General features: G+C 46.0%; 1 protein-coding gene across 2 annotated transcripts in view; it reads right to left on the bottom strand.

The window, feature by feature from the left end:
* Nucleotides 1–753: 753 nt before the first annotated feature.
* Nucleotides 754–10633, bottom strand: part of LOC135515860 (leucine-rich repeats and immunoglobulin-like domains protein 3) — a 29005-nt gene continuing 19125 nt past the window's right edge. The window contains exons 9-19 of one of the 2 annotated variants that reach the window (XM_064939651.1): nucleotides 7501–7581; nucleotides 7258–7329; nucleotides 6416–6487; nucleotides 6001–6164; nucleotides 5064–5402; nucleotides 4683–4964; nucleotides 4029–4487; nucleotides 3573–3734; nucleotides 3248–3388; nucleotides 2844–3116; nucleotides 754–1530 (exon numbers count right to left, since the gene is read on the bottom strand). In XM_064939651.1, the coding sequence (XP_064795723.1) occupies nucleotides 1265–1530; nucleotides 2844–3116; nucleotides 3248–3388; nucleotides 3573–3734; nucleotides 4029–4487; nucleotides 4683–4964; nucleotides 5064–5402; nucleotides 6001–6164; nucleotides 6416–6487; nucleotides 7258–7329; nucleotides 7501–7581 (2311 nt within the window). In that variant the 3' untranslated portion in view covers nucleotides 754–1264. Of the gene's footprint in view, nucleotides 1531–2843; nucleotides 3117–3247; nucleotides 3389–3544; nucleotides 3735–4028; nucleotides 4488–4682; nucleotides 4965–5063; nucleotides 5403–6000; nucleotides 6165–6415; nucleotides 6488–7257; nucleotides 7330–7500; nucleotides 7582–10633 lie in introns of those variants that run through there. The other variant, XM_064939652.1, reaches the window with a different exon arrangement.

Raw genomic sequence — 10633 nt, 5'->3', positions numbered from 1 at the left:
TCAGTGAATCAGCCATTTTATACACACATCTCCAGTGTGGCAGTGAGAGAGGCCGCAAGACACTTTCCAAGTGCAAGTTTCGACAGCTAGCGGACAATAACACCTTTTTCCTCCACGTTGAAAAGGAGAGGCCTGAAAAAACAAACCCAAGATGTGAAAAAGCCAGAAGGGGACAGGCTTGGGGAGTGAATCATCTGGTGAAAAGCTTCCATGTGCTGGATACAGCAAGCGCAGCAACCCCCACCCTCCTTCCCAGAGACGAAGGCCCAAAGAGGGGGAGAGGGGAGCCCTGTGACTGGCTGGTTGGGAGAGAGCAGGACCGGACCAGACGGCCAGCTCCAACAGTTCCAGAGACCTCATGTGACTGTTCCTTTCCTTGACATGTCTGCCCTAATTTGGCCTTCCATTGATTGTCTCCAGGGTACTGAGTCTACACTGAGCCAAAGACTGAAGAAGCTAGACCTGAACTTCCCACACACACAGACAAATGCCAAACGTACACGCACACACACACACACACTTTCCCAGCGTACACTTGTTGGATTCTATTTGGACAGCATGGTGGGGGGCCTCATGGCAGGCACAAGCCGTCCTTGGAGGTCTGTGGTTCGGCTCAGAAAAGCCACATCAACACCCCCTTCTCATTCCCAGCTTCAGCAATACTCTCGTATACCTCTATTCTCTTTGTCCTCCATTACAGAACAGTGGTGTCTGTGCATGGTACAGCCATTTAAAGATAGGAAGGAGTCACAGTACTTTTAATGTACGTAGCAGCACATGTTATGGTGTTTTATTATGTATAGGTATGTGCAAAGGGGTGCTTAACTCAAAGCAAAACAAAAGCTAGAATAACTGAACAGGCGTGGTCGGTCGCACAACACAAAATACTCATTTACAGGAAAAAATACAGCAAAAATAATGGATTCTACTTTTACACTTAATTTACAAAATATAATAAACTTTGTATAAAAACGTATATATATATTCAATATCTATCTTCAATTGAAGATGTTTCCCATTTTTCTTTCTTAAAAAAAGAACAGTCCTCACTGTTAATATCTCCTCATATAATTTTTCAGCATTTTGTAGGCACAATGCATTATCCTTTTACATTCAAGCGTTGCACATTTGCAGTGTCCATCATTGAGAAAGTGTCCATTCATTGAGAAAGTGTCCATTCACTGAGGTAGTATTTTTTTGGGGCCACCATCATAACGAAGAAAAACTCAAAGGAATGTCAGTTTGTTTGAACGCACATATTCAGCTATGTGCTCGCTCGACCTTGCTGACTAGTAGCAGTCCTGTTGAGATCATATGGTTGTTCATAGATATTATTGCCGCTCTTTTCCGATTCCGATTTAGAATTCTTTGACTGGACGCTGTTCTTGTCTTCCTCGCGTTCCGAGTCTGTGTCCAGAGCTGCGTAGGGATTCTCATGTAGCATCATGCTGTTGTGCAGGGCCAGTGGCGGTGGTCCAAATCCGGGATAGAATTCCTGTTGAGGCCTCCAGGGGGCTTTCCCAAACGTTCCTGCGAGAGGGAAAGACGGAGGGAGATACAGGGTAAAGCATGAGACATTCACATGTTGTGCTAGTTGTCAAGAAAATGAATATTCAATAAATCACTTACTCATTGAGTGAATTACATTTCTGAGTGGATTTAAAATGTGCTTCACTTGACCCAAATCCATACATTGAAATGTCCTCAGACATACCCATCCTCAGACATACCCATCCTCAGACATACCCATCCTCAGACATACCCATCCTCAGACATACCCATCCTCAGACATACCCATCCTCAGACATACCCATCCTCAGACATACCCATCCTCAGACATACCCATCCTCAGACATACCCATCCTCAGACATACCCATCCTCAGACATACCCATCCTCAGACATACCCATCCTCAGACATACCCATCCTCAGACATACCCATCCTCAGACATACCCATCCTCAGACATACCCATCCTCAGACATACCCATCCTCAGACATACCCATCCTCAGACATACCCATCCTCAGACATACCCATCCTCAGACATACCCATCCTCAGACATACCCATCCTCAGACATACCATCCTCAGACATACCCATCCTCAGACATACCATCCTCAGACATACCCATCCATACCCATCCTCAGACATACCCATCCTCAGACATACCCATCCTCAGACATACCATCCTCAGACATACCCATCCTCAGACATACCCATCCTCAGACATACCCATCCTCAGACATACCCATCCTCAGACATACCCATCCTCAGACATACCCATCCTCAGACATACCCATCCTCAGACATACCCATCCTCAGACATACCCATCCTCAGACATACCCATCCTCAGACATACCCATCCTCAGACATACCCATCCTCAGACATACCCATCCTCAGACATACCCATCCTCAGACATACCCATCCTCAGACATACCCATCCTCAGACACCCATCCTCAGACATACCATCCTCAGACATACCCATCCTCAGACATACCCATCCTCAGACATACCCATCCTCAGACCCATCCTCAGACATACCATCCTCAGACATACCCATCCTCAGACATACCATCCTCAGACATACCATCCTCAGACATACCATCCTCAGACATACCCATCCTCAGACATACCATCCTCAGACATACCCATCCTCAGACATACCCATCCTCAGACATACCCATCCTCAGACATACCCATCCTCAGACATACCCATCCTCAGACATACCCATCCTCAGACATACCCATCCTCAGACATACCATCCTCAGACATACCATCCTCAGACATACCCATCCTCAGACATACCCATCCTCAGACATACCCATCCTCAGACATACCCATGAATGTGTTGGAGGAGGAGAGCCTTGTCTCCCGAGGTCGGCCGTACTCGCTTCCATCTCCCTCGTCCATGCAGGGGGGGCCCTCGCCCTGTAGGTGGGGTGGCCCGTGGAAGCTGCTGCTGTTGGGCATCTGCATCAGCACACTGGGGCTCCCGTGGTCAAAAGGGTCCTGGAGGGCCCCGCCACATGGATAGTAGTCTCTCCTCTTGGAGCTGGTCAGGCTGCCACTGTAGGAGTCTATGCAGATGGGCCGCTGGTCCATAGCACAGCCTGTGGGGGGGTTACAGTGAGCCATGGGAAATCAGATCAGTATGACAGCAGCACATGATGATATTGTTTAATTTAGAGGAAAATACTTCTTATGCTACAATATTTAAAAAATATATATCTGTTGCACCAACCTGTGAAAGCCTCTGAGGGTTCTCCGGTGTACATGTTACCTCTCCTGAGGAGAGAGCTGATGGGTCCTTGGTAATGGCAGAGCAGGGGATCTATGGCCGCCTCCATGTCCGCTTCACTTCCTGTGTCTAGCTGACACAGACCTGTACGAGTCACATGACACATTAGTAACGCATTGGTACTTGCCTCAAATTACTTAAACTATTCCAATATGTATTCAGGTGAAACAATACACATAGAAAAATGCTCAGAATACAGTTGACTGATGCATATATTCATAACATAAAAAGTCCCCATGCATTTCCAATGAAAGAGCTCCTCTTCTACCATTCATGTCTTTAGGCTGCATGTAGAATCCACTCATAGAGGAAGCCATGAACTGGTGGTTGCCACTGCCACTCTCTGAGGGGATATAGCCGTCTTGTCTGTCGGCCAGCGTGCCCTGAGAGGACAGGTAGCTGGGGATGTCTGCAGGCAGGTTGGTCTCGTCTGCAGGGAAAACACCAGGGAGGGAAAAGTCTCAGAAATGTTTTCATAGAGAAATACAATAATTATAATAATCTGTTCACGGCAATGGTCTGTCACTGATTCATTTCAAAGCATTCGTAAAAGGTGTGGTTTTAACAACATGCCAGCCAAAGTATGTGGAGCTGGAGCCCAAAACTCAAGCTCCCCCAAAAATGTTATTTTCTGTTTGAAGGAGGAGGCAACATGGGCATGCAAGTACTGAACTCCTCAAAACCAATCCCGTGCTGACAAAATAAAATGACACCCTCTCATCACCTGTGTTGGTGACGCTGCAGTCCTCGTTGCGCCGACGCGTATGGTAGATGATGACCACCCAGACCAGCGAGGTGCCCACCACGCAGCACACCACCGCGATGATGACAATGCCCACCGTGGTCCAGCCGTCCTCGTCCGAGCCTACGCCTCCCGAGGCGCCCACCCCCACGTCACAGTTGGGGTTGGGCAGTACGGCTAGGCGCACGTTGCCCCGCTGGGTGCCCAGCGTGTTGGACATCTCGCACGTGTACATCCCGGCGTCGCCCTCCGCTGCGTCCACAATTATGAGCAGCTGGTTGCCGGCGGCAAAGAAGTGGCGCTCTGTGACCACAAGGGGGTTGTCGTCTTTGGTCCAGTTGAGCCTGGGGGAAGGGCTGCCACCGGCAATGCACTGGAGGACCGCAGTCTCCCCTTTGGCCACGGTGCGGTCCATGAGAGGGCGCAGGAAGGAGGGCGTTTCTGGAGGAGAATGGGGTAAGGGGGAGTGTTAGCTGCCTCACAGTCTGAAAACGCCTGATTTATATGTCGATTTGTGGGGGAAAACACTCATGGAATACCATAAAATAAAATTGATCTGTGTCAAAATGAAGCGGCGCCCACATATAAATGCAAAGTTCTTTGACAGCAGGTGAAAATAGAAAGAATAATTCTCACCGAGCACAGTTAGCGTAGCGTTAGCTGATATGGCTCCGGCGGTATTCTGGGCGGTGCAGCTGTACAACCCGATGTCCTCCGTCTTCACATCCACGATGAAGAACACATCGTCCTCAGGCATCACGTGCATACGGCGCTCCCGGGCGGCGGGGAAGTCCGTGCCGCCGTCTTTCTGCCAGGCGATCTGCGGAGACGGGTGTCCCACGGAGGCACACTCCAGTCTGGCAGTGGCACCGGCCCGGATGCTCAGGTCCATGGGCATCTTGGTGAAGGACGGCAGCACTGGAGGGACAAAAGGGATGGACATTTTATTTGACATCTAACGGCAGCACCACTTCAAGACGAACATCAAAATCAATACCAGTAGGTCATTTAACTTACTGTTGACAGTGAGCTTGGCCTTATTGGAGTAGGAGGAACCAAAGTGGTTTGAGATGACACACTGGTACTTCCCCTCGCTGGTGAACTCTACACTGCGTAGCTGCAGTGTGGTGGTGTACTCTGTAACCTCTGTTTCACGGCCTTGGCCTCCCCCCTGGGCTCTGAGGTGTGCCTGGTTGTGGATTTCAGCGTCATTCAGGACCTCATTGTCCTTCTTCCAGGCAAAGGTCATGGGTGAGTCGCTGGAGCTGGCCGCCGAGCACACGAAGGTGACGTTGGCGCTTTTGATGGCCGACTGGGTCTCAGGTTGCACCGTGATCTGAGGTTTGGGGAAGTCGTCTGGTTGGAAGACAAGAGGGGAAAAACATTAGTCTCCATTTGATGTGAACGGGGCTTAACTCAAATTGACATTCATTTTGAGGCTAACCAGTTTTTGTTTAAACCGTGATGGTCGACAAACAGCTTAAATATGGAAATTATACTATTTCATCCGCCAAGATTCAAACTACCTGACTGGAGAAATGTTGAAAGCTCAGAAGGCAAAGCACCTCAGCTCTAATAGTAGTCATTACTTAAAGAAACTGATCCCAGAAATTCCTCAACAATTATTTATTTTCTCCCTGCACTCTCTGACTCCACCCGGCCAAGCTGTTAACTCACTGAGTTTCCACATGGTCCCATTACAATGCTGGCTCCATCAGAGTGTCCATGAGTTGAAGGAAAATATGGAACAATCTGGGTCAGTTCATAAAGTGGAAAACCTGTCACGGCTAAATGGTTGTTTTTAACAAGGGCTACATTAAGAGGCTTGTGTGTGTGTGTGTGTGTGTGTGTGTGTGTGTGTGTGTGTGTGTGTGTGTGTGTGTGTGTGTGTGTGTGTGTGTGTGTGTGTGTGTGTGTGTGTGTGTGTGTGTGTGTGTGTGTCAGTCACACTCACCACACACAAAGTCCTCCTGTCTGACGGTGAACACGCTCTTGCCCTTCAGCATCAGGGGATGGGCACAGCTGGCATTCACGTAGGGCAGGAAGGTCTGCTCCGCCACCCACAGAGGAAACCACTTGAGCTGGCAGTCACACAGCAGGCTGGATGTGTTCAGGTGCCTGGGGGGTGGGGGGGGTACTGCATTAGAGCCAGGAATCACAAGGGAGACCCAGCACAAAGATGATCCATAATACTTGAACAGTTTTATAGTCGTTCCATTTGAAGATAATCACTTTTGTCAGTATAGGTGCTTTTGAAGTAATTGTCTATGAAAGATTCTTTCCTTTCCTCAGTTAGTCCAGAACAGTGACTCTGGTCTATTGGCATTGCAGAATATGAATACGGTGTGACTGAACCCAGAGATACTTACAGTTCCTCAAGCTTCTTCATCTGCACAAAGGCATTCCCTTGGACTGACATGATCGCATTGTTACTCAAATCTCTGAGGAGGGGAGGGAAGAACGGATGGATCAGAACCATGAGAATGCACACAGAAAGATGGCAGACTTTCCCCTCCGTCTAGGCCTATCTGGAGGAAGACTGCTAAAAACTTCAATAATCAGAGAGAGAGAGAGAGAGAGAGAGAGAGAGAGAGAGAGAGAGAGAGAGGGAAGAAAAGGTCTACAGAACAATACAAATCTGGGCAGCACCGTGCTTTGTTAATCAAGAGGGGCCCGACTTCAGCTCCTTTGAGCTCAGACACGACTGGGAAAAAAAGTTAATTACAATCAAATGCAGCTGTTTCACAGATAGAAAAACACACACAGATGTGCACATACACAAACACTTGTACACAGAAAGCTGCACACATGAGCACAAACACACAGGCGCTCTCTCTCACACACACACACACACACACACACACACACACACACACACACACACACACACACACACACACACACACACACACACACACACACACACACACACACACACACACACACACACACACACACACACTCCTCTCGCCATGCCTAAGCAGTTAGTGATCAATAGTCTCCCCACATTTGGAGGTGGTGAATACCAGACAGCTCTGTTTTTCATCAAAGTATGGACAAGAAGCAGGGACAAGAAGCAGAGACAATAAGATCGTGTGGTTCTCACTAACAGGCGTTGTTTCTCATGGTTATGAATTCTCCCATATTTAGTTAACAGCTTTAGGACAGTTGAGACAGACGGATGATGATATTGATTTGAAGGTCAACTCACAGGTGCTCCAGTGTGTCCAGACCAGAGAACGATTTCTTGGTCACCGAGCGGATTTGATTTCCTTGAAGGAACCTGAGAAAAGTATATTTGAGTTTTCATTCAAATACAGTCATTTATTTTATGATAAGAAGCAAATACTTCCAGTTAAAATCCGTTCCCATGGTCCATTTTATAGTTTCTAATCTATCTTCTGAAAACCAACAAGTTAGAAGACAACGCCATGGTAAAGTCAAGCCTACTCACAGTTTCCTCAGTTTGTCCAGAGCAGAAAATGGTCCGTTCATATCTTCAATGGTCCAGGAGATTTCGTTGTTCTGCAGATCTCTATTTCCAGAGAAACAAAGACAAACCACAGTGTAAAGATCCACACCCAGAAAACAACTGCACTTTTTATAGTCTTCACAAACCTTGGTGCGGCTTTGCGTTTCGTCTGAAGGACGAGAAAGAAGTCAAAGGCTTTACATTTGTATTCAAAGTGATCCCATCACTGGAGGATGTTTCTCGTTAACTTCGAGGTTTTTAACATTTTTGCGATGGTTTCTCCATGTCTTGCAGCATAACACTGCTTCATATGCAATACAACGTGTTTAACAGGGAGGAACTCAAACCCACACATTGGTGCTACTAGATTTAGTGAAAAACAATACGTTTTTAGTAATGAGTTTAATGGCTGAGGAATTGTTTTTTTGTTGTCGTTTTTTCCCATACAGAACAAGGACCCCCCCACCCCCCAACTGCTCGGGTGGCGGGGCCAGCACATGCTGCCCTAAGGTAGGTTCAAATATTACAATTGAGAGTGCGTTAATAAGTACAAATTCACAGTGCCGACTCGTCCAAGTAGGAGAGGAAAGGCTGCCAGATTTGATCAAATGTTGATCATTTATTGTTCAGAATATATCTAATTCTTTCTAAGTGTACAGTGTTTGCCAATTCACTGAGCCATAATTTGGTAGAGGGCGCTTCCCTCTACGCTTCCCGCTTCCAAAACAACAAGATTCATTTTTTTGCCGAAATGAGATCCCAAAAATTCCACACCGATAACCATGCAAGCCAGAGCATAGGGCAAAGCAGTGGAGTAGTGTACCCTGCGCAGCCTGACATTTATCACATGTAGGGGATGTATCAGGAAATATCCTATGCAGTTTAGTTTTGGAATAGTGTAATCTGTGTCATACCTTGAATGTATGAGACAATGTCTGGAATTAATGGAGCATGTGTGGATATACTCCAAGCTCTCTTCCCAGTCTGGCACCGAAATGTCAGTCCCTAGTTCTTCCTCCCCTTTTGCCTTAATGGCATCTGTATAAGGTGTGCTAACAGATTGAAAAGCATCATATAGAGGCGATATCAGTTTGTCTGAAGTGGGGCATATTTTTATGCATCCGTCAAACATGGAAGGTTTAGCATTCCCAAATGTTGGGAGGTGTTTTCTAACATAGTCTCTAATTTGTAGGTATCTGAAAAAATTACTTCTGGGAAGATTATAAGTTTCCCTCAGAAACTCAAAGGAAGCAAAGGTCCCTTCTTTATATAAATCCCCTATGGTACTTATCCCCAACTCTCCCCATCGCTCAAAGGTGTTATCAAGGGTGATTCCTGGCGACAGGGAGTATGAATGCCATTGGTCTAAGCTCAAAGTGGACTTTAATTTGCTTCCAGATTCGGACTGTGCTATGTATAATAGGATTGTTACAATAAAGTGACATCTCCAGATTGACAGGCGACAAAATCACAGCTTCAATAGAGAAGGGGTGACACTCCTCACGCTCCATACTAAGCCAGCTGGATGACGGAAGTGCGTCATCCAGCAGAAACGTAACAGCGCGGAGGTTAGTGGCCTAGTAATAAAATATACAATTTGGGAGAGACAATCCTCCTTCCATCTTGGATTTACAGAGGTGTTTTTTACCTATCCTGTGTGTTTTATAATCCCAGATTAAAGGATTGATAATTGAGTCCAGTTGTTTGTGAAAGAATTTAGGTGTGAATAGTGGGATGTTCTGGTATAGGTAGGTAGAGCAGTTGTGGGAGGAAGACCATTTTAATGGCATTAATTATTCCGTGCAGAGAAATTGGGAGTTCTCCAAAATTGTATATTTGCCTTGAGTTTTTGCATTAGAGAGGGGAAATTCTCTTTAAATAGTAAGGAGTATTGTTTGGTAACTACAATTCCTAGGTAGGCACATTTTTCTGAAGATAACTTAATGGGGAGATGTTCTAGCCACGATGTGTTTTGCAACCGTATGGGCATTAATTCACTATTGTTCCAATTTATTCTGTATCCCGAGAAGGTACAAAACAAATTGATCACATCAAGAATAGCTGGAATAATAGCCTGGGGTTCTGTTACATAGAGGAGGATGTCATCTGCGTATAGGGAAATCTTATTTAGAGTATCTTTAGTATTATAGCCGTGTATTGCTGCATGAGATCTAATCGCCTGAGCGAGAGGTTTGAAAATTAGGACAAAGAGCATAGGCGACAGCGAACAACCCTGCCTTGTCCCTCTGTAAAGGTTAAATCGGGGCGACAATGATTGGTTAGTGAGTATTCTCGCACAGGGGTTCCTATATAAAAGCTGCATCCAATTTATGAACCCATCTCCAATATTACATTTCTGTAGGACCTTGAATAGATAGGGCCACTCAACTTGGTCAAAGGCCTTTTCGGAGTCAGGAGATATAATGGCAAGGTCCACGTTGGGTAACCTCATAATATTGAAGAGGTGTCTGAGATTGAAGAATGAGTTTCTGTTAGGGATAAAGCCGGTCTGGTCCGAATGGACCAATTTGCCAATTAAAGTGCTAAGCCTGTTAGCCAGAGTTTTTGCTAAAATCTTTTAGTCTGTATTAAGGAGAGATATTGGTCTGTATGACCCTACCTCTTCCGGATCTTTACCCTTCTTATGTATAACTGTAATGAACGCTTCATCCAAAGTAGATGGGAGAGCTCTATCCTCATTGGCCTGAACCAACATTTTGTGCAAGTAGGGAGAGAGCATGTTGCTGAATGTTTTATAGAATTCACCAGGGTATCCATCTGGGTCCGGGGTCTTGCCTCTCTTTAGAGATTTCATTGTTTCTCGGTTTTCTTCAAGAGATATTTCCTTATTCAGGAAGTTAGAATCTTCCTGGTTCAGGGCAGGGGTTAGGATCCGCTTTAGATGTATATAGAGTCTCATAAAACTGATGGAATCTGTCATTGATGTCTTTGGGGGAAGAGAGTAATCCCCCAGATTCAGGTTTAACTTTGTGAATCATTCGGTCACTCACATTTTTTGGAAGAGTTCTGATGAGAAATTTGTGTGGTTTGTCACCAAACTCAAAATATTTTTGCTTGGCATAGAGAAAAGATTTATCAACTTTAGCTGAGAGAA

This window comes from Oncorhynchus masou, chromosome 27 (assembly GCF_036934945.1).
Source record: "Oncorhynchus masou masou isolate Uvic2021 chromosome 27, UVic_Omas_1.1, whole genome shotgun sequence".
Classification (NCBI taxonomy): Eukaryota; Metazoa; Chordata; class Actinopteri; order Salmoniformes; family Salmonidae; genus Oncorhynchus; species Oncorhynchus masou.
This window is presented reverse-complemented; position numbering and strand designations above follow the sequence as displayed.